Raw genomic sequence first — 24,536 nt, forward strand, 5'->3', positions numbered from 1 at the left:
TTAGAACATTTGAGATGATTCTTATTCAAGATAGCAACAACATTTGCTAACGAGAAGTGCTTGTCACAAGTTAGCCAAAATGCAACAGTGGAGGGAGTGTCTAGTCGAAATTCCAAATTACAATGCAGCTGAGCATACCTGTCTGTGAAGGAGATTTAGCAGACCACTGCAGAGATGAGTCATAGCATTCGTCTTCGTGGCTCCCGTGGGACTGCATTTTCACAGACCTGCCACAGGAAAGAGCTAGCAAACTTTTAAACAACGTTTTTAGACCCCAGAAATGTCTTCCCCTCCCCTCACAGAGGAGGCTGATTTTCCTGGCCAAAAGTCACATGATGTGGGAAAGGGTGAGCACTCCTCTGTCACTTCTCTTTTTTCAGGTGCTGAGAACTGTTCAGCAAATTGAAGCAGAATACAGAATGGGAAGTAAATGACGTAAAATTCTTTTATTATGAGAAATGAAATTTTCCTACCGCACTCCCCCTTTATGTTGCGAAACAACAGGTTAGTAGGGCCCTTTTATTATCCTCTTCTAAGGGAGCTTGACACACTATCTCACAACCTATGCTGGCCACATACATGACAAATCTATGCCTTTAATATGGATTGGTCTGTTTATACCACCCTAGTCCTTTCTAAGAATTTGTGTTTGGGGAAAGTCCACAGAGAGCCTATAAATGAACAGGCTAGCTCTCAGTTCTTTGTGTTGCCTTCACATACTGTGATGCCTAATGGTTGTTCATGTGTTTTTTCCATGTGCAAGATTCCAGGTCTCATCACTGGCATCTCCAACTGAAAAAAATCTGGTAAACAAAGACTCTTACACATTCTTTTGTCTCTCCTCCAGGGGGATTTACTCTACAAGAGAAAATATATTCTATGGTCTGCTATCTTATTCACATGTCTTCCTGCACTTCTTTTTCACACTTATGTCACATGGTGAGCACAGATTCATGATCTTCCCCAGATTCATGATCTTGCATCTAAGGGATGATGTCTGTCTCCCATAATTGCATTACTCAGTCTAGTGATACCCTCGGGACAGGAAAAACTGTGTGATTTCAAATGATTCTTGCATATTAAGGTGCAAGCCTGAAGAGGCCTGAAATTAGGCCCAGATCATATGACTTTCACCTCTTGACAGTTCTGTAGACAGGCCCTCTTCCATTCCTGATGGAAACTTTTAGTACAATTCCAACATTCCCCTTTGGCTGTTTTACCAAGTTATACTTTGTCTTCTCATTGGATCAGTGACACTATAACCTTTACTTCTTCCTTCTTTGATTTTTAGAAATGTTACAAAAGAGAGATAACCCTTTTTTTTTTTGGCACCCCTTTGGTGCTTATTTAGAATAAGGTTCTTGAGTATGTAGCATTTCCAATTTTGGTATGAAGACATTGGTGGTGCCTCTCCATGAAGCTTCATAAGCTGATGCCTTGACCTAGATCCCCTACTAGGGCTAATCTCTCTGTCCTCGTGTAATACATGATTAGTGTCCTCACATATCCCATCCTTGTTGGTTGGCAGAGGCTGTCACACTGTTCTGATTGCAGAGCTACTTAGTGTCACTTCATAGACCATGGCTGTCTTTGAAAGAGTGCTGTATTTTTCTCTTTGCCATGTTCTGGAATGCATATCAGTTGGGACACTTGTAGAGAGCTCACTGCTCTGTTATAACACAGTTGTGGGTGAAGGTCAATATGTGACGCTAACAATTATTTGGGAGGTGGTCCTTCTAGGTCTCTTCCTTTGAGAGAGACACACCCATCTCCTTTACTTAGTGAACTTGCTACTCTCTATGGCCCATTATGCACAGGGGGAATAGCACACATTCGGGGTGGAATGGCAGCGACTAAAATCACCGATAACGCACGGTGCCGCCTGCAAATGGCCGTAGATTCGGTGCATGCCGCCGAAAAAGCTGCGTTAGCGAAACGCGGAAGAAAGCGCAGCTTCCGGGTGACCAGGGTACAACCAGAAGTGGCGCCGGGGTCGCCGCGTGCATAATCGGTTACTCTGGGTTTGGCCACCGTTGCGTCCTGTCCCGTGCATAAGTGGTTTGCTTCACTTCTTCCCCCTCCGCGTTTTCCATGTGACCCGAAATCACCGTTTCGGCGGCCGTGCATAATGGGCCTATATGGGGCTGCACAGAAGTCATGAAGATGAAAACAAGGTTGTACATAGCTCTAACTGTTTTTCATTGAATGGCCTTCTGTGCAGACACACATCCCTCCCACCTACCACACTGTGAACTCTCTGGAACCTTAATTTCTGGGGTTTTCTGGCACTGGCAAGGGGAGAACTGAGACCTCTCCTGGTCATGTGATCAAACAGGAAGATGCCAGAGGGAGGAGGGACACTTCTAGTCTATTAGCTTCAAAATATTTTCTGTGGTAAGCCTGTGACGATGCAATTCCCATGTGCGCCTGCACAGAAGAGCAACATGGACAAAAGTTACAGGTAAGTGCAGCCTTGTTTTACTTTTAAAATGCACACCATATTTATCAGTATAGCTAATTTTCAGTGTGGCAAAATGAGGCAGGACATATCTTTCAATTACTCTGAAAACATGCACCAAGTTTGCATACGAATTTGCAGCCTTATATATTTGAGGGTTAAACCCCTCTAAAATAATAGTAGTTCCTGTAGCAAATGAATGCCCTCAGGGACCATTGATAGGAAGCCACAACATTATTGGCAGCTTCAATCCTTGCTTTCTGTTGGTGGAAGGTAATGGGAGGGGGCAGGGCTTTTTCCAGGGCTGTTTTGGACTTTTGAGGGAAGAACTCAACAGGGTTTGAACTGACAGCAACAACTGAGCAGCTTGATAGCACACAACATGCATGAATCACCCGAACCTGGCTGTTTGCTTCTGTTCAACAGCAGCCATTCCATAAAAGCCACTGTGTATAGAGGTTAGAGTTGCAGGGTATGATCTGATCCAGGTTCAAATCCCTACTCTGTCATGGTGATCTGTGGGTGAATTCTGGCCAGTTACGTATCCTCATCCTAACCTACCTCACAAAGTTGTTGTGAAAATCAAACTTAAGACTGGTAGAAACTGCTTTGGTCCCTATTGAAGAAAAGGCATAAATGAAGCAAGGAGGAAGCACATTTTCTAATGTTGGGTTATAATACATATATAAAGTTCAGAAGTTTCTCTTCAGATGTCACCTCTGCCTGAGAGGCATCATTACCAAAAGATCAGTGCTGCAGGCTGAGGATGAAGGATCAAATTGTTCCCAACCATTCAGCCATCCCACAGATCACATAGCAACAACATGCTGTTAAAGAAGTCATTCCTGTTTAATTCTTTAGAATATTTCTATGCTGCCTTTTCTGGGTCTTGCTCAAGGTGCCTCAAAAGCCACATTGGTGGTTTTAAAGCCATACTTAATGGGTGAGAATATAGACAGACTGAGTTTAGCCCGGGCTGCATCAACTTAACAGTGCTAAATCTGTGGTAGGGCTTCCATAGTGTCGTGGATCTGATCTGCTTCCCCAAGAGTTTGGGGGTTGGTTTATCCTTTATATCATCCACATACTTGAAGCCCAGTGAAGCTACTGTTTAAGCCTTATACATGAAAGCTCTCACATGACTTCTGTGCAGCCCCACATGGGATTGTGCTGTTGCAGGCCTGCCATGGGGGGGAGCTAGTGAGCTTTATTTTAGTTTTCACTCCCAGGATTGCTACCCTTCCCTTCAGAGAGGAGTACAGTAACTTTACCTGCCTAAAAGTCACATGATGTAGGAGGGGATAGCACTCCACCCTCAGTTCTCTTTTTGGTGCCATTGTGAGAGGACTTCATCCACTAAGCATTCAGCTTCTAGGCCTCAGTTTGAGTTAACAGTTTTAAAAGGAAGAGATAACTGATACAGAAATGTTTCAAGAATGATAAGTGTTATTTGATACCCAGCTCTTGTATTCCCAAGGTTTTTTTTTTTTTGAATGCCTAGAATGTGGGCAAAGATGGCCCCAAATGACGACCATTTGTCATGCCTTTCCTGCCTTTGCGAGGCCATATTACTGGGCTTGCCCTGCCTGTAGAAAAATTATACTGAAAACAAGGTGGGAGAACAGCCAGGCTGAAAGCAGCCCTGTATGAAAAGGCTATGTCTGCCTCAAGGCCAAATTCTGAGGGAGAAAGAGCTGGTGACAAATACCCAAAGCCACACTCTGTCTCATCAATGCCCCCACCCACACTGGGATCTTCTGAGAAAAGAGAGTCTGTCTCTGACATACAAGTGACTTCTGAGCCTCCTTCTAAAAAGGTCAAGAAGTCCAAATCTTGTCTGGACAAATGGCTGTTGAGGTTGCCCCAATGATCAGGCTTGGTGCTGTCAATCACCCTGATCTCCGCCTCACAACCACCCACCCTCGATGGTGTCGTCTGATAGAGTCTCACCACTGTGGCTGCTCCCAACATTGAGCGGCCATCGACTCTGAGGCAAGGGTGCTCCCCACCATCAACTTGTCACCAAGGGTTTGCTTGAAGCTGAAGATCTTGTTGACACCAGGACAAATGGTAATTTCTGTCTGCAGTGAAGAAGCTGTCCTGTGCCCAGCACAGTCGATGTCGGCAAGACCAAGGCGCACATCACTGAACTCCAACCAATTACCCTTGTGGACAGAGATCCCTCCAGACTCTAGGGAAGGAGATCATTGGCACTGGCCATCAAGCCTGGCTAAGGAAAACTCAGACTTGCATGGGAGGGGTTGTTGTTGAGGCTGCAGTGGAGGTTGAATGCCAGTGGCCAGGCTCAATGCCAATTCAACATCAAAGACAACCAAGGAGAGTCTGAACATTTGAGATACATGGACTCCGGGACGAATACAAATGCTCAAATCCCACTCTCCCCAGATGACATGGTGGACAAGCCAACTAACACCTCGCCAACTGATGATCGAATGCATTTGAAGCACTTAAGGATGGTGAAAACAGTTAAGTTAGACAACCCTACTTCTGAACCCCAGTGTGACAATCCAATATACCCCAGGGGCAGGTCTAGTGGCACTTCCTTTTATTAAAGGAATCCAGATGTCAGAATTCTTGATTTGTAGACAAGAAAACTTCTATTTTGGAAAGTTTCTTTATTATCAAGCAAAAGCACCCAACATTGAAAATAGGCAGAACAGGGAATCACATATATAAAACATAAGAACATCCCCTCCCCTCCCTCCCATGGGAAAGTGATGACTCAGGTTTCAGGATGAGACAAAACATTCTGCTAATCAAGGTGCCAGGCACAGGACAAGCCAACTTAGGCAAAGGGAGTTCAGCCTCCCCACTGCATGTTGTGGGAAGCACAGGAAATAACTATGTACATGGCCTTAAGGAGGGAGAGGAACCAGCATAGCATAGACCAGACAAAATGGACAGCATCACGCATCAATCACTGAAACCAATTAAACTCATAGCAGAACACCTTGGATTCTGACAATCGTCATATTTCCCCTCTGTTTGAACCTGGCCTCAGCCTTGGCGTCTTCCATAAATTTGGAGTCGTTATACAAAGTTAAGGGGAGACTGTAGTTTCCTGGCTAAGCAAACCTAAGGCTGATTTGATTATCTCCGTGATACTTCCTTCTGAATGCAACCTGGACATGGATTTGGATATGGAAGGGAGAAAGATCAACTTCGTGGCAAGAAAAATATACTCTTCCACTGCCAAGGGCCTCAAAGTAGCCAGCTACAAGGCTATTATGGGAAGGAATCAGATATCGCTTTGGGATCGCCTTCTCCCATTAATGGACGTGTTACCACCTCACATAAGCCTCAGGTCAGAGCTATAGTCTCAGAGAGTATGAAGTTAGCTAAGCAACAGTTGAACACAGCCAGGCATCAGGCTGACTGTCATCCAAGATCTATGGGGACCACCTTAGATTTTAGGTGGCATGTATGGCTCTGTTCCTCCACATGCCCAACAATAAAAGGGCTATTGTAGAGAATTTGCTGTTTGAAGGCGGAGAGATTTTTAGTAAGCAAACCGGTGGGTTGGAAATGATGCGTACAGATATGCTGATGGCAAAAACTTTGGGGATCAGTTCCAGCTTCTTAAACTCCAAAGGTATCGGAGATCCTAGCAGAGATTTCCAGGGTCCAGAGCATCCAGACCAGTGATCCTCGTCCTTTTTCTCTGCTCAGTGGCAGGGATACGCTCAATGGGGTAGGAGAGTCAATTCAAGCTTATTTATATGGTCACAGACGAAAAAGCAGTTAAAACGTTAAACCTTTTAGACAGTATAAAACATTTAATTTTTCAATCATCAGAAAGGCCAAAGCTGAGAGTGAGCTAAGATTGGCCAGGGAAGCCCATTGTAACAAGAAAAGATTTTTCAGTTATGTGAGGAGCAAACGTAAAGTAAAGGAGGCAATAGGCCCACTGTTGGGTGTGGATGGACAAACTGTAACGGAAGATGCAGAGAAAGCAGAAAGGCTTAGTGCCTATTTTACAGCTGTTTTTTCCCACAGGTCAAAGTGTTTAGGCACATCTAGAGATGGCCATAGCCAAAGGATAGTGTCTGGGTGGCAGGTTAACATGGATAGAGAGATTGTCGAGAGGCATTTAGCTGCACTGGATGAGTTCAAATCCCCTGGTCCGGATGAAATGCACCCGAGAGTACTCAAAGAACTTTCCAGAGAACTTGCACAGCCCTTGTCCATCATCTTCGGAACCTCTTTAAGGACTGGAGATGTCCCGGAGGACTGGAAGAGAGCAAACGTTATTCCGATCTTCAAAAAAGGGAGGAAGGATGACCCGGGAAACTACAGACCAGTGAGTCTGACCTCTGTTGTGGGGAAGATAATGGAGTAGATATTAAAGAGAGCAATCTGCAAACATCTGGAGGACAATTTGGTGATACAAGGAAGTCAGCATGGATTTGTCTCCAACAGGTCCTGCCAGACCAACCTAGTTTCCTTTTTTGACCAAGTAACAGGTTTGCTGGATCGGGGAAATTCGGTTGATGTCATTTACTTGGATTTTAGTAAAGCTTTTGACAAGGTTCCCCATGATGTTCTGATGGTTAAGTTGAAGGACTGCAATCTGGATTTTCAGATAGTTAGGTGGATAGGGAATTGGTTAGAGAACCGCACTCAAAGAGTTGTTGTCAATGGTGTTTCATCAGACTGGAGAGAGGTGAGTAGCGGGATACCTCAGGGCTCGGTGCTCGGCCCGGTACTTTTTAACATATTTATTAATGATCTAGATGAGGGGGTGGAGGGACTACTCATCAAGTTTGCAGATGACACCAAATTGGGAGGACTGGCAAATACTTTGGAAGATAGAGACAGAGTTCAACGAGATCTGAACACAATGGGAAAATGGGCAAATGAGAACAAGATGCAATTTAATAAAGATAAGTGTAAAGTTCTGCATCTGGGTCAGAAAAATGAAAAGCATGCCTACTGGATGGGGGATACGCTTCTAGGTAACACTGTGTGTGAACGAGACCTTGGGGTACTTGTGGATTGTAAACTAAACATGAGCAGGCAGTGTGATGCAGCAGTAAAAAAGGCAAATGCCATTTTTGGCTGTGTCAACAGAGGCATCACATCAAAATCACAAGATGTCATAGTTCCATTGTATATAGCACTGGTCAGACCACACCTGGAGTACTGTGTGCAGTTCTGGAGGCCTCACTTCAAGAAGGACGTAGATAAAATTGAAAGGGTACAGAGGAGAGCGACGAAGATGATCTGGGGCCAAGGGACCAAGCCCTATGAAGATAGGTTGAGGGACTTGGGAATGTTCAGCCTGGAGAAAAGGAGGTTGAGAGGGGACATGGTAGCCCTCTTTAAGTATTTGAAAGGTTGTCACTTGGAGGAAGGCAGGATGCTGTTTCTGTTGGCTGCAGAGGAGAGGACACGCAGTAATGGGTTTAAACTTCAAGTACAACGATTACCCCCTTCAAGGATCGCTGCCTTGTTGTGGCAAGGGGGCTTGCGTAGTTCAGTGAAGCTATGAGCTATGCCGTGCAGGGCCACCCAAGACGGACAGGTCATAGCTGAGAGCTCTGACAAAAGGTGATCCACTGGAGAAGGAAATGGCAAACCACTCCAGTATCTTTGCCATGAAAACTCTATGGACAGTTCCAATAGGCATAACGATATGACGCTGGAAGATGAGCCCCTCAGGTCGGAAGGTGTCCAATATGCTACTGGGGATGAGCAGACGGCTAGTACGAGTAGCGCCAGAATGAATGAAGCGGCTGGGCCAAAGCCGAAAGGACGCTCAGTTGTGGAAGTAACTGGTGGCGAAAAGACAGTCCGATGCTGTAAAGATTTTTATTCCATAGGAACCTGGAACGTCAGATCCATGAATCAAGGCAAGCTGGACGTGGTTAAACAAGAAATGACAAGACTGAACATCGACATTTTAGGAATCAGTGAACTAAAATGAACAGGAATGGGTGAATTTAATTCAGATGACCATCAGGTATACTACTGTGGACAAGAATCTCGCAGAAGAAATGGAGTAGCCTTCATAATCAATAAGAGAGTAGGAAAAGCAGTCTTGGGATACAATCCCCAAAATGACAGAATGATCTCAGTGCGAATCCAAGGCAAACCATTCAACATCACAGTGATCCAGGTCTACGCCCCAACCACTGCTGCTGAAGAGGATGAAGTTGATCAGTTCTATGAAGCCCTACAACACCTTCTAGAAGCAACGCCCAAAAATGATGTGCTTATCATCATGGGGGATTGGAATGCTAAAGTAGGAAGCCAAAAGATAACCGGGATAACAGGCAAGTTTGGCCTTGGAGTACAAAATGAAGCAGGGCACAGGCTGGTAGAATTTTGTCAAGAGAATACAATGGTCATAGCAAACACTCTTTTCCAGCAACCCAAGAGACGACTCTACACATGGACATCACCAGACGGTCAACACAGAAATCAGATTGACTATGTGCTCTGCAGCCAAAGATGGAAAAGTTCTATCCAGTCAATAAAAACAAGACCAGGAGCTGATTGTGGTTCAGATCATGAGCTTCTTGTTGCAAAATTTAGGCTTAAATTGAAGAAAGTAGGGAAAAGCACTAGGCCACTCAGGTATGAACTAAATCATATCCCCGACGAATACACAGTGGAGGTGACAAATAGATTTAAGGAATTAGATCTGATAGACAGAGTGCCTGAAGAACTATGGATGGAGGTTCGCAACATTGTACAAGAGGTAGCAACTAAAACCATCCCAAAGAAAAAGAAATGCAAGAAATCAAAATGGCTGTCTGAGGAAGCTTTACAAATAGCTAAGGAGAGAAGGGAAGTGAAAGGCAAGGGAGAAAGAGAAAGATACACCCAACTGAATGCAGAATTCCAGAGAAAAGCTAGAAGAGATAAGAATGCCTTCTTAAATGAACAGTGCAAACAAATAGAAGAAAACAATAGAATGGGGAGGACCAGAGATCTTTTCAAGAAAATTGGAGATATGAAGAGAACGTTTCATGCAAAGATGGGTATGATAAGGGACCAAAATGGTAGGGACCTCACAGAAGCAGAAGAGATTAAACAAAGGTGACAAAATTATACAGAAGAACTATACAAGAGCGAGCTTAACATCCCTGATGACCACAATGGGGTAGTTACTGACCTGGAGCCAGATATCCTGGAATGTGAAGTCAAATGGGCCTTAGGAAGTCTGAGTAACAATAAAGCTAGTGGTGGTGACAGCATTCCAGTTGAACTATTCAAAATCTTAAAGGACGATGCAGTAAAAGTGCTACACTCAATATGCCAGCAAATTTGGAAAACTCAACAATGGCCACAGGATTGGAAAAGGTCAGTTTACATTCCAATCCCAAAGAAGGGCAATGCCAAAGAATGTTCAAACTACCGCACCATTGCACTAATTTCTCATGCTAGCAAAGTTATGCTCAAAATCCTACAAGCTAGGCTCTAGCAGTATGTGGACCGAGAACTTCCAGAAGTACAGGCAGGATTTCGAAGAGGCAGAGGAACTAGAGATCAAATTGCCAACATACGCTGGATCATGGAGAAAGCTAGGGAGTACCAGAAGAACGTCTACTTCTGCTTCATTGACTATGCTAAAGCCTTTGATTGTGTGGAACACAACAAATTGTGGCAAGTTCTTAAAGAGATGGGAATACCAGAGCATCTTATTTGTCTCTTGAGAAATTTATATTCAGGTCAAGAAGCAACAGTGAGAACTGAACATGGAATCACTGACTGGTTCAAAATTGAGAAAGGAGTTCGGCAAGGCTGTATACTGTCGCCTTGCCTATTTAACTTGTATGCAGAGCACATCATGAGAAATGCGGGATTAGAGGAGTCACAAATTGGGATCAAGATTGCAGGGAGAAATATCAACAACCTCAGATATGCAGATGATACTACTCTAATGGCAGAAAGTGAAGAGGAACTAAAGAGCCTGTTGATGCGGGTGAAGGAGGAGAGTGCAAAAGTTGGCTTGAAACTCAACATCAAGAAAACAAAGATCATGGCATCCGGCCCGCTCAATTCCTGGCAAATAGATGGGGAAGAAATGGAGATAGTGACAGATTTTATTTTCCTGGGCTCCAAGATCACTGCAGATGGGGACTGCAGCAAAGAAATTAAAAGACGCTTGCTCCTGGGGAGGAAAGCTATGGCAAATCTAGACAGCATCCTAAAAAGCAGAGACATCACCCTGCCAACAAAAGTGCGTTTAGTCAAGGCTATGGTCTTCCCAGTTGCAATGTATGGCTGCGAAAGTTGGACCATAAGGAAGGCCGAGCGTCAAAGAATTGAGGCTTTTGAACTCTGGTGCTGGAGAAGACTCTTGCGAGTCCCTTGGACTGCAAGGCGAACAAACCGGTCAGTCCTAGAGGAGATCAGCCCTGACTGCTCTTTAGAAGGCCAGATCCTGAAGATGAAAATCAAATATTTTGGCCACCTCATGAGAAGGAAGGACTCCCTGGAGAAGAGCCTAATGCTGGGAGCGATCGAGGGCAAAAGAAGAAGGGGACGACAGAGAATGAGGTGGCTGGATGGAGTCACTGAAGCAGTAGGTGCAAACTTAAATGGACTCCAGGGAATGGTAGAGGACAGGAAGGCCTGGAGGATCATTGTCCATGGGGTCGCGATTGGTCGGACACGACTTCGCACATAACAACAACAACAACAACAACGATATAGGCTAGATATCAGGAAAAAAATTTTTCACAGTCAGTGTAGTTCAGCAGTGGAATAGGCTGCCTAAGGAGGTGGTGAGCTCCCCCTCACTGGAAGTCTTCAAGCAAAGGTTGGATACACACTTTTCTTGGATGCTTTAGGATGCTTAGGGCTGATCCTGCGTTGAGCAGGGGGTTGGACTAGATGGCTTGTATGGCCCCTTCCAACTCTATGATTCTATGATTCAATAAAATTAGCTAAAGGGACATGATGGTGCTGGTTGTGTTCATCTTTCTGACAGGCTTGAATCATGTGGACACAGAATTTCGCTATCTGGAATGAAACTTGAGGTTTTTCATCCTTGAGTAATTCTTTGGACCAATCTGCTTCTGTTTGGTATGGTTCAGAAGTGGCTAGATAAGCTTGCTGCAGGCTGTGGAATTCAAAGGGCAGTGGAATAAGATGTGTTCCATTGTTTCCACCTCCCTTAATGGGTAGGTGCACAGTCTCAAAGGGCAGGAGACAACCTGACAATAGAGGAAGAACCCAGAGTTTCCTGGCTAAGGATCAGAAACGTAGACTGAGTTCCCAATGGCTGGATCCCCATTATCTGTTTTATGAAAGGTTTTATGAATGGCAGCTACTGATTTGTTGTTTTTCTCATTTAAGATATCATTTTTGGTCATAGTCACATCTGCCAGATGGGTGGGCGAGTCAGTGGCCCTATCTTGTGACCTTCCATACAGTCAATTTTATTCTGACTTTCCATGGGGTTCTTGCTCAATATTTAATCTCAGTGAGTTCATTTCTCTCCCAGTCTTCTTCCCCGTTCCCACTTCAGATGCAGAACGAACACTGCGCATGTTGGATGTCCATAGGGCATTGCTTTTTTATTTGGATAGGGTCAAACACTTTCAGGTGGACTAGAATCTCTTTGCCTGCTTCATGGGCCACAAGAAAGGTAGAAAGGCTTCCCCTCAAACTCTGTCCCAGTGGATAGTTTCGGCCTTCGTCCAGCATATACTGAAGTGAAAGTGGACTGCTCCATAACTGTAAAGGCACATACCACCAGAGTCCAAGCTGCTTTGACAGTGTTCTCAACAGGCCTTCTGTTTGATGACATCTGCAGGGTTGCTACATGGTCAATGCCCTTGACATTTGTCAGACATTATTACATGGATTTGCAGTCTCAGAATGATGCTGCTGTGGGAAAAGCAATCTTAGAATCAGTATTCTGCTAATTCCATCTACATCTTCCTCCATGGTAAGTTATGTTGCTATTCGTTCATGTGGGACTGCACAGAAGTCACAAAGATGAAAATGGAATTGCTCTTACCTGTAACTGCTGTTCATCGAGTGGCCTTCTGTGTAGGCACACATTCCTCCCTCCTGTCCCTGCTGTGGGTGTTTAACATATACTTCCCTGGCAGTGGGGTAAGAGTGCTATCCCCTCCCACATCATGTGACTTTTGGGTAGGAAAAGACACTCTCCTCCTTTCTGAAGGGGAGGTAGCCCTTCTGGGATTGAAAACTGTAAAATAAAGCTCACTAGCTATTCTCTATGGCAGGCCTGCAACTGTGCATTCTCCTTTGTGCTTGCTGAAAAGGCCATTTGATGAGCAGCAGTTACAGTAAGTGCAGCCCTGTTTTCTGTCTCTTGATCTCATCTGACTCTGTGATAGAGAGGTTAGGATTGCCCGCTCCAGATTAGGACATTCCTGGAGATTTTGGAGTGGAGCCTGGGGAGAGTTCACCATCCAGAGCAGCCATTTTTTTCTAAGAAATTGGTATTTGGACCCCCAGACTAGGAGATCTCCAGGTCCCACTGGAAGGACAATAGGGATTTATGGAGGGGCATAACATAGGCTTGGATGAGGGGCATTGCAGTAGTAACTCTTCTAAATGCTGCCTCTTCACACCCAAAATGAAGCAGGACAGGGCCTCCAGATTGAAGATGGTGTTGTGGAAGAAACCTTCAGATAAACCTGCTAAGCACACTCATGCACTGTCAGTAGCATCAGTAGCATCAGTCACCGCAGCTCAGCCAAAACTCTTGAAGTGGAGTTAATGCCATTTTGGGCTGTATCAACAGGGGCATCACATCAAAATCACAAGATGTCATAGTCCCATTGTATACGGCACTGGTCAGACCACACCTGGAGTACTGTGTGCAGTTCTGGAGGCCTCACTTCAAGAAGGACGTCGATAAAATTGAAAGGGTACAGAGGAGAGCGACGAAGATGATCTGGGGCCAAGGGACCAAGCCCTATGAAGATAGGTTGAGGGACTTGGGAATGTTCAGCCTGGAGAAAAGGAGGTTGAGAGGGGACATGATAGCCCTCTTTAAGTATTTGAAAGGTTGTCACTTGGAGGAGGGCAGGATGCTGTTTCTGTTGGCAGCAGAGGAGAGGACACGCAGTAATGGGTTTAAACTTCAAGTACAACGATATAGGCTAGATATCAGGAAAAAAATTTTCACAGTCAGAGTAGTTCAGCAGTGGAATAGGCTGCCGAAGGAGGTGGTGAGCTCCCCCTCACTGGCAGTCTTCAAGCAAAGGTTGGATGCACACTTTTCTTGGATGCTTTAGGATGCTTTGGGCTGATCCTGCGTTGAGCAGGGGGTTGGACTAGATGGCCTGTATGGCCCCTTCCAACTCTATGATTCTATGATTTTGCCTGTGTATTTCCCCAGGGCCAGGAAACATCTCCACTTGTTAGATATTAAAAGATATCTTCTTTATCATTTAGACAGAATGAAGCAGTTTAGGTATTCTAGGTCTTTTTTTTGTTGTTCTTGGGGACCCAAAAAGGATAGAGTTGCCTCTTACTCAATTGCCTACTGGGTTTCTCAGGTCCAGTGCCCATTGGACACCTTAACATCTAAGGGCACCACCTACAGAAACACCCCAAACTGGAAGAAGACACAGATCTGAAGAATGTTCTAGAACAGTGGTCCCCAACCTTTTTATCACTGGGGACCACTCAACGCTGGGGACTACTCAACGCCTTTTACTGAGGCCCGGTGGGGGGGGGGGTAGTTTACTCCTCTACTCTCAACCACTGCCCTAACGCTCTCTGATCGCTATGGTAATGTTTAAACATCCCTTCAAAATAAGATACAGACACGCCACAACAATCAACATAAGGAACATTTTATTTTCATGGAAATTTTAACTCATGACAATGACAAATCAATGGGAACCCTGAGCTTGTTTCTCTGCAACAAGATAGTCCCATCTGGGAGTGATGGGAGACAGTGACACCCAAAGTGTGTTGTAAAGGGCTGCGGGGGGGAGAAGGGTTCCTTCGGGGCCCACCTCCAATTAGTCGAAGGTCCACATGTGGTACGCAGCCCACAGGTTGGGGATCGCTATTCTAGAAGTATTGTGCTCCACACATGATGCATTTGGTGGAAAAGTGGATGCACATGCTGTTTGGAGATGTGGGAGTGCCCTCTTTGGACCATCAGCTTCAGACGTTCTCTGTGGCAGGCTTGCACATTTGCAGTTGCAACATGTTTCTGCAATGTGTCAATGAACACAAATTATAGGAAAGTGCAACTCTGTTTTTCTCACCCGTGATGGGTTCCTCATTAGAACCATTTCCTTCAAGTTTTTTTCTCACCTAGAGACTGCTTGAAACTTCATGGGAAAGGGGTGAATCATTTCTTCCTTCATGGTGACAGGCTAGGAAATTGGTTCTTTTATTACCTGCAAGAGAGAGTGAGAGAATAATAGGCAAACGCAGGAAAGAAACAAAGGACCTAATTATTGCCTAGTAGGAAAATCTAAGCCCATTGCCCCAATAATAAAACTTGGCACATCATTTGCATTGCGCGTTGTGGAATGCAAACGACACGTTCCAGGGCTCCTGGAGGTCATTAAACATAATCACAAAGTCTCTTGTTCAAATTGCTCTGAATGGCTGAAATAAGGAGACTTGCCTGCAGATTGCAAGCTCTCAACTGCCTCAGCCTGTGCGGTACTGGGGACCCCCTGCAGAACAATTGGGCTTTTGGATTCTATAGCCAGAAAAGGGCATTGTATAGGGAGAAGAGCTTCATGTGGACCAACGTGCTCTGATGAGGCAACTGTGAAAGACAGTATGATATAGTGCAGCGGTCCCCAGCCGTTTTGTGGTTGAGGACCACCTCTGGGGGTGGGGGAGAGCCAGCGGCCCCGGTGCCGCGCTGCATGCAAACCTGAATGTGCAGAGTTGCCATGCAAGCATGTTTGTGTCATCAGGGGGCGCAAATGTGCATGCACAGCAGCTCCGTGCATTCAGGTTTGCATCTGCTGGCATGCCGGCGGCCGCACCTGCCTCTTCATCCCCCTCTCGCAGCGAGAAGCGAGCGAAATGGCCGCTTTGGCCACCGCTTTGGCCACCGCTTTGCTCACGGCCTGGCAAGCTTCTCGCTGTGGGGGGGGAAGGCAGGCGTGGCCGCCGCCAGCCCAGTACCCTTTGCGGCCCACTAGCGGGCCGCAGACCGGGGTTGACGACCCCTGATATAGTGGATAGAGCAGCCTTTTTCAACCTTTTGGCCCTGAAGGAGCTTCAAGGAGCCCCAGAAGTGATGTTGGCTGGCTGCATCTACCTGTCACGCCCCTGGAAGTGACATCACCATCCATGTTAACAGGCAGGCTTGAGAAGAACTGAGGGAGGGAGAGACAGGTGAGTTAAGGAGAGAGTAGGTGTGCAGGCTCCGCCCCCTCGCAGGCACAAAAACCACAAGAGCACTCACGCTTGGCGGGGGGGAGAGCAATGGAAGCGGCTAGTTCCTAGCTTGTGACTAAGGCAGGAGGAGAAAGCTGCAGAACACCCTCAGACCCCTGGTTGGGAATGGCTGGGTGATCAAGTGATCAATCAATTTTCCAATTAAAGTCCATGTGACTTATTCTTCAGTTTGACTCCACAGTTGAAGTAAACGAATAGAAGCTTGCTGAGAGACATCTTTGGAAAGTCCATGATAAAGGCTCCTCTAAACTAGAGGGCACCATAGTGAGCCAGTTGGTCACCACAGTGCCTGCCAAAAGGTAATGCAGAGGGGGGGGGGAGGGCTTTCGCCCAGCAGTACCTCTGATTGGCCATTGGAGATCTGATTGCACAGGTTCAACAATGGTTTCTCGAGCAGCTGCTACCATGGCCCACGGATATTCACTGGAAGTGAAGGTAAGCTCACTCTTTGTGAACAATGTTCTCAGTTGAAATGGCATCCTGTTAAATAAAGCCTCTGTGGAATGCTGCAAGTCAGGCATGCTTTTCCTCCCTGACATTTATAGGTTGACAGCCTGGGGCAGCCAGAGTTCCAAAGGTGGCCTGCAGACACAAAAGGCTTGGAGACCTCTACCCAGGCCACACTAAGGAAGACCATTCTGGCCAACAGCTTCGTAAGGAGTTGCTCCACCCCAGCAGTTCTGTGCTGTCGAAAATATCTTTGGACTCTTGTTCCGGACTCTTGGCCTTGACCCATTGCGAGGGAAGAAATCCTGAATAAGACTCACAACATACCTTTCTCAGTTCATGAAAAAGCATAATGAAAATGAGCAAGTTCTACTCTATCAATACACATCCAGGAGCATTCTGTTTTTCCGGTACTTGGGATGAGGTACCATTTACAGTAGTATTTGGCCAAACTTTTGGCCTTTTCGGTCCTAGCCCCCACCTGGTAGAATGAGCTCCCTGAAGAGATCAGAGCCCTGCAAAACGGAGCTCCTCCACAAGGCATTCGCTTGAGGCCGACCGACTAAGAACAGAGTGGAATAGGCTGCCTAAGGAGGTGGTGAGCTCCCCCTCACTGGCAGTCTTCAAGCAAAGGTTGGATACACACTTTTCTTGGATGCTTTAGGATGCTTAGGGCTGATCCTGCGTCGAGCAGGGGGTTGGACTAGATGGCCCCTATGGCCCCTTCCAACTCTATGATTCTGTGATTCTATGATTATATCTGCTGGGCCCCCCTCAGACGCCCTACCATGACTGAACAAATTTGATCTCCCCAGTGTTGTTGTTATTTATGTTGTGTTATAAATTGTTTCTTGGTTGTTGTGATGTTGTATTGAAACTGTATGTTATAGATTAAATTATTATAATGTTCCATGTAAAATTTCATAATGTTCCATGTAAACAGCCCAGAGCTGTAAAGAATGGGCGATATAAAAATCCAAATAAATAAATAAACAAACAAACTTTTGAGGTCCCTAGTCAGTATGTCTTCAGTCCTTTCTATGGATTTGTGCCTTATTGTAACTGCCATATTATTGGCCTGAGCAAACTTCCTGGATATCATCTTAGTAACATCAAAGTTACAAAGTTATCTATACGATTGAAGAGGACGAGAGCAAGAACCAAGCCCCGGGGGTAGACCATGACTCAGTTTCTTCTACTTTCTGACTGACACAAAATAACTTGGAAAGTCTTACCTATTCAGTGTAAATGGCCAGCAGCCATTTAGGGCTACCTTGCATTCCCCACCCCCCTTTCAAAGGGACAGAAATGATAAGGAGCACAGGAAAGCCTTGGAGCCATTTCAGCTTTATAGCAGGGCTGGCACCAAGCCACTCCAGCAGTCCCCTTAAATGTTTTCGCCCCATGCCCCTATGAAGTTGCCAACATTAAATGCTTCCAAGTACATCTTCATAGATATGAAAGGTTTTCCTATCACTCAGCATGTTATTTGGGAGCTGAAATAATATTCTGCAGGGGAAAACTTGTAAAAACATGAACAGCAGACCATCCCTACAAACTGTGTCATACGCAGGAGTCAGATTGACGAAACCTGGTGATGTTCTAAGACACTTCAGACACTAGTCCTGCTCTATAGGGACATGTTCATTAATTTCATCACTGATTCAGGATTAACCTCTCACGTATAAAAGGAGCTCAGAAGGGAGATAGGTCTGTAACTTTTTACCAGATGTTTTGGTGTTCCAGGTTTCAGAATAGCAACTATCTCTGCTTTTTTGAATTCCCCTGAGTCTTCTTGTTTTCGTGATGTCAATGATAAATTTTGCAAGCTACTTCTTAACAAACATGCCACTGTTGGTCAGGAACTCATTATGGATGCAGTCAAAGCTTGGTGCCTTTCCTCTCTTGATATCCTTTAGTGCCTTGGAAATATTAGCAGCACTGAAATCCCCTCACAACTCACAGTTTTCAAAGCAGTCACATTTTAGAATCTGTTCTTTAAAAAAAAAACATCCCGATTGTAATATCTCAGTACTTCGGAGTTCTGGATAGGGAAACCAGTTTGGCAGCTACATAGTTTGATGTTACTCCTGGATTTCCTTGGAGCACAGGTGAGCTTGCACCTAGCTTTTTAAAACAGGCTCCAGGCTTTCCTACTGGAATGCTTGGAATCCAAATTCACAATTGTGTTGGTTCATTTTTGTCTGCATGCAATATAGAACGTATGGGGTAGTTAATCTACTACTTCCAGTTCTTTTCTGTCAAAGAAACTTGGATACAGCCATTCACTCTGATCACTTCAGTCTGGATCATATCCTTTCTGATACCCTTTCAGCCACAGATATAACAACAAATTAGTGGTAGTTTCTATGTATTGGAGGGACCTATTCAAGACACCTATCCAGATCTTCACTGAAAGCTTTCCAATTTACCCTGTTAAAGTTCCATTGTGGTCTTGGAAAACACCTGATAACTGGTGTTTAAATTCTTAGCTCGGGGATTACAGGTCGATGCTGGTTATGTGGGAAAGCCTCAAGAGCATGTCTGTATACGGCACTGGTCAGACCACACCTGGAGTACTGTGTGCAGTTCTGGAGGCCTCACTTCAAGAAGGACGTAGATAAAATTGAAAGGGTACAGAGGAGAGCGACGAAGATGATCTGGGGCCAAGGGACCAAGCCCTATGAAGATAGGTTGACGGACTTGGGAATGTTCAGCCTGGAGAAAAGGAGGTTGAGAGGGGACATGACAGCCCTCTTTAAGTATTTGAAAGGTTGTTACTTGGAGGAGGGCAGGATGCTGTTTCCGTTAGCTGCAGAGGAGAGGACACGCAGTAATGGGTTTAAACTACAAGTACAACGATATAGGCTAGATATCAGGAAATAAAATTTCATAGTCAGAGTAGTTCAGCAGTGGAATAGGCTGCCTAAGGAGGTGGTGAGCTCCCCCTCACTGGCAGTCTTCAAGCAAAGGTTGGATACACACTTTTCTTGGATGCTTTGGGCTGATCCTGCGTTGAGCAGGGGGTTGGACTAGATGGCCTGTATGGCCCCTTTCAACTCTGATTCTATGATTCTATGACCTATGCAATTGCTGACTTTTCCAATCAGATGAGATAAATGTTAAATCAGAGTTGAACTCTCTATTCCAAATCACTGATCTGAAGGTGCCTCTGTCTTTAACATTAAAAAAATAAAGATGCAATCCATGTTCTTCAGTCCAGTCAACAAGCATCTCACCATTCTTATTATTTAACATATATCTCCAATTTCTATGATAAAGTTATCAGCATATACAGAAGGATGAGTTGATAGGACATTTGCTGGCCAGGAAACTGCAGGAGGTTTGTAAACACTGGCAATATGCACTTATCCAGGTTTAACTATGATTGTGTGGATGTCATTGTGGACATCGGACAACACTAGCCTCACGTTTCCAATGTTGCTTTGGGCATAAGTCAACAGGTATGATGGTATATGAGGCCCACAAGTTCATATCCCACAGTTTTTTTCTCTGTGGTTGGCTTGATATTTGTTGTCAAGAACAAGAGCTAAATCTGTCTTATTGGCCAGTGGAATTTGTGACAAGGATTGGCATTTAGATTTGGTTATACCCTCACTATTCAATTGGCAGATTCAGATGCCATCTCCTTGTCAAGTAGTCCTGAGGACTGTTCATTTGTTTGATTGATTCCATGCATGTAATGTAGCCAGGGGATCCTATGATTGTTTGACAGCCAAAATCTCTAGCTCTTTAGCATTATCCAGGGTGAGCAAGAATTGCACTTGAGGGGAAGGTAAGGAAACGAAAGAATGTTACAACATAACAGTAAGTTCCAGACTAAAGTGACTGGAACCAGCCTGCCATGCTTAACAAGGGATACAAGTTTCAGGAAAGCAACTGTCCAAGATGTCTTCATTCCAACACTTGAGCTCAATACCTTGGGAGCCAGTCTGGTGGAGTGGTCAGGAGTGTCCAGTGGGAGACCCAGATTCAAATCCTTGCTGTGTCATGGGAGTTTGCTGGGTGATCTTGGGCATGTCACACATGCTCTTTGCCTAACTAACTTTCCTCACAGGGTTGTGAGGATAAAACAGAGGAAGAGGAGACTGATGTAAGCGATTTCAGGTCCCCACTGGGGTAAAAGATGGGATATAAAGGAATGAATTAAATTTAAAAAATCATTTCAGGGACAGAGGGCACCTGCAGGGAAATGCAGCATTGTGCTATCTTTAAAAGGAGTCCTGTAAACTGATAGAAAAGCTGGCTTCCCTGCAATCCAGTTGGAAATTTGTTACTGGTTAACACATCTGCTTTTTTACATTCCATCCTGCTCACAGCTGGGTTGACACCCTGTCTGTTGTTATTATTAGGAGCAGGATTTGGGGACGAAGAACTATCAGTGGTCTTGAATGGTTTCAATCAAGATTTCTCTGTGCAGAAATTGGATTAAGTTTCTTTTGGAGTGCATAGAAAAACAAACCGTAAACCGTAGGAGGGCTATACAATAATCTGCTTCGGGGACTGAATCTGAAAGGGGTGAGGGATTTTGTACAGAGCTTTGACGTAAGACCAAAAGAAACCATTCACTCCTACAGCTTTATAGGGGGGAAACCAGAAAAGAAAAGGAGAGAAAAAGCAAGAGTAGTCTTCAGATTTCCAGGAGAAAGTTAAGACAGAGAATATTTAACTTATCCATTCTGGAGACTGACAAATTGCCCTGCCTCGGATCCGGAGAGGTAAGTGGATCACTTAATGATATTTATTCCACCGCAGCAGGGAAGCAAACAGACCATTCATCTCCCAGGAGAGCTCTTGAACTGCCAGAGTGTGCAAGGTTCTTGGGAGGGGTAGAGCTCTAAGCATGCAGCTTCTTTCCCCCTAAAATGCATAACAACGTTGGATAATGTTGAATGTTGGAGAAGTGGAATTTCAAGCAAGTGGGATATTGGGAAATTGGGAGGTGAGAGAAGGAGAGAGAGGCAGAGTGCATGTCTGCATGATGGGATGGCAAAGGAGCACAAGACAAGAAAGGGGAACAGGGAGATCAAAGCTGTCCTGCCTGCATACAAATGATACACTTCAGCACCCTGGACAGATCTCTGTCCTTTCATGGGCTTCAGAAACAGCACTCTTGGCGGAAAAGAAGGATCATTGCTATGCACTTGAGCAAACAAGAGCATACACACAGACCTCTTCCTGGCAGCATCATTTCACTCCTGGCTAACAAAGGCAAGGGCAGGCATAATAGGCACAGACATGAAAAGGGCTCAAGAACATGGGCAGGATGCAATTATTACTCCATGTTTTTCTCCCCTTAACACACATGGCGAATTCTAGCACTTATTCTGCATTCAGGAGGTGCCATGACAGAGAGCCTCTCAAACATGGGTTATATATCTATCTTCACTGTCATAATGACCAAGTTTTAAAGTCACTTTGCTCTTGAGCTGGATGCAACCAGATATTTTTGTTTTTAATGAGAAGGGAAAGAGCAGGCCCTTGGACCTCCCAAAAGGCTATGCTGGGGCCAAGTGGTCATGAGATCTGCAGAATGCCAGTGTAATGAGGAGGGGAATTGACTTAGATGGCACGAATAAATCAACAAGGTCCAGCCTATGTTTAACCTATTTCCCTTGTAACTTTATTTACACCTGTTGTTTACTGCCTCTAATGGATAGATCATAGAATCATAGACTTGGAAGGGGCCATACAGGGGCGATATCATTAGTTTTGGTTTTGACCTTTAAGGTCATCTGCAGTCTGGGCCCCGTATATCTGAGGGACCACCTGTCACCCTATGCCCCCTCGCAGGGCCTTATGCTCTGCAGGTACAAATCTCTTGGTCGTTCCCGGCCCCTTGGAAGCGTGCCTGGCCTCTACCAGGGCCAGGGCCATTTCGGTCCTGGCCCCGACCTGGTGGAATGAGCTCCTGGAGGAGCTGTGAGCCCTGTGGGAGCTATCAGCTTTCCGCAGGGCCTGCAAAATGGAGCTCTTCCGCCAGGTCTATGGGTGAGGCTGGGCAGCCAGGTAGATCAGTGCCCCCTCCCCAGAAGTGGTGGTAGCGTATTCCATCAGCACCCTCTCCCTTCTTGCCTCTCTCTTTTTCCCTCCCCCTTAAGATGGTATTAGGTATTAGGTGGTTTTCCGCCGGGTCCTCTTGTCACTTGCTGTAGGGACTATTTTATTGTCTATGGGGTTTTATTGGGGTTTTAATGAATTGTAACCCACCATGAACCCTCAGGGAGCGGTGGGAAATAAATCGAACAAATAAACAAACAAACAAACAAACATATAATGTCTCTTCTCCTGTGGAACATCTTCCACCTTCAGGCTCACCTGCTTGCTTTTAAATGCCAGAGTTGATATTGAGCATCCTCCCTAGGAATGGGCATGAACCAGTTCACAAAGTAAGAGTCATGATGAACTTTCACTTGTCTCTGGCAGGTCAACCAGCATGAACTTTCCATGAACTTCCCAGGTTTGTGCCAGTTTGTTAATGGATACATTTCCAAAAGACTGTCTCTGCTCAATCAAAATGTTTACCAAATTTCAAAACAATTGGGGTGAAGAAGTCTCCAGCCTTAGAAAAACTTTGGTTAGTTTCAAATGAGTCATCAATTTCAAGAGGGTTCCCCACCACTTCCCAATGCTTCCTGAGTTCCCTTCTCATTTTCTTGCACAGAGCTAGCAAAATCTGCTTCCTTCCTTTCGTATAAATCTGTGGTTTGAGAGCAATTCTTCCAATGCCAGTGGCACTGAGTTCTGCTGGACATTCAGCACATTGTAACTGCAGGAATCCTCTGGTTTGATATTAGTCCTCCTTTTGCTTGTATTGTCAGAGTTCTGCTGGGCACTGGGCTTGCAATCCCTACCCCTGCCACTTGGAGTGTGATTCTGTGCTTCACATCCGCCCTGCTGAGCTGACATGGCCTCACTGGCACTGATTCTGCTGGTCTTGCAACCCCTTCCCCACTAGGAGTATGAGTCCTGTTGAGCTGACATTGCCACAATGGCACTAGGTTCTGCTGAGGGTGTACTGAAAGGAATGAAAGGATTGCCCATTGGGAACAATTAGGAGGCCTGAAGAACACTTTGATTTGTTTTTGTTACTCCTAGGGGCCATCATTAAAGCCCCCAAACACTGCTACTCCTCCCAGGGACTGTGATTCCATTTTGGAGGCTTGCCACTTCAGCTCTGGAACACTTCTGCTACTCCCAGGGGCCACTACTCCACTCTGCAGTGTATCATTCCAGTGCCACTAGACTTCTGTTCTTAACCTGGGGGCTTTCTTTCTAGTTGCAGGGCACTTTGGTGCCATCATTGTACTTGCCTGCCACTCCCAGAGGCTGTCCTTCCAGTTGGAGGACAGTCATTTCACTCTGTGGCCTGCCATTCCAGCCCCAGTGCAGTTTATCTGGGCCCATGTACATTAAATGAAAATCCACTCCACATTTTCATTGTAACTATTTTATGTTGTAATATTTTTAATGGAACTCATGCAAGACAATTGGCATTGTAAGCTTTCATTATATTCAATGGGCCTTCAAGCCTCTCCCATTCTTTCACAAGGACAATGCTGTCGGTCCTTTTGGTATATCCCTTCTGCTGGGCTTACCCCCACCCACACCTGGAGTGTGATTCTGTGCTTCACATCAGTACTGTTGACCTGGCATGGCCACAATGGCACTGAATTCTGCAGTAGTACATTGCACTGGCTCTGCTGGGTTTGCAAAAGTGCTTCTCCACCTTCAGTTTCTACACAGAGATTGTTTTGTTTGACCTTAGTCCTGTTGGGTTTGTACCGTCACAGTGCCACAGTGGCACTGATTCTGCTGGGCTTGCTACTGCAGAGATTCTCAGGGACTTTGATGCTGTTCTGCTGTTTGATGCTGTTCTTGCTTTTTTGCTGTTTTTTCCTCCATTGGAAACTATTGAGAATGGAGCACCTTCTGGGGGAGGGACATAACTCAGGCCCTGTAACTCCAATCCTCACCAAATATAGAGGGCAGGTAGAGGAAAATCAGCCAGAGATCTCCAGAAAATTTGGCATATCTAGCTTGCACAGAATCCTTTCTATTCACTCCTGAACCTATTTATTTATTTTAATATTTATATACCGTGGCAGTTTACAGAATGTCTCGTGGCAGTTTACAGAATTCATAAAAACATTAAAATCCCATCAAACCCATTAAAACGTAATTAAAACACAATATCACAATGGTGGATAATAAA

General features: G+C 45.2%; 1 protein-coding gene across 2 annotated transcripts in view; it reads left to right on the forward strand.

The window, feature by feature from the left end:
• Positions 1–24,536, forward strand: part of ADAM23 (ADAM metallopeptidase domain 23) — a 155,050-nt gene that overhangs the window by 129,029 nt on the left and 1,485 nt on the right. Inside the window, exon 25 of one of the 2 annotated variants that reach the window (XM_077319250.1) lies at positions 381–6,885. The exons of the other annotated variant lie outside the window; for it this stretch is intronic. Within the exon in view, the coding sequence (XP_077175365.1) occupies positions 381–406 (26 nt within the window). The 3' untranslated portion in view covers positions 407–6,885. Of the gene's footprint in view, positions 1–380; positions 6,886–24,536 lie in introns of those variants that run through there. 2 annotated transcript variants of the gene reach the window in all.

The sequence above is a fragment of the Paroedura picta genome, chromosome 2 (genome assembly GCF_049243985.1).
Source record: "Paroedura picta isolate Pp20150507F chromosome 2, Ppicta_v3.0, whole genome shotgun sequence".
NCBI classification, from domain to species: Eukaryota; Metazoa; Chordata; class Lepidosauria; order Squamata; family Gekkonidae; genus Paroedura; species Paroedura picta.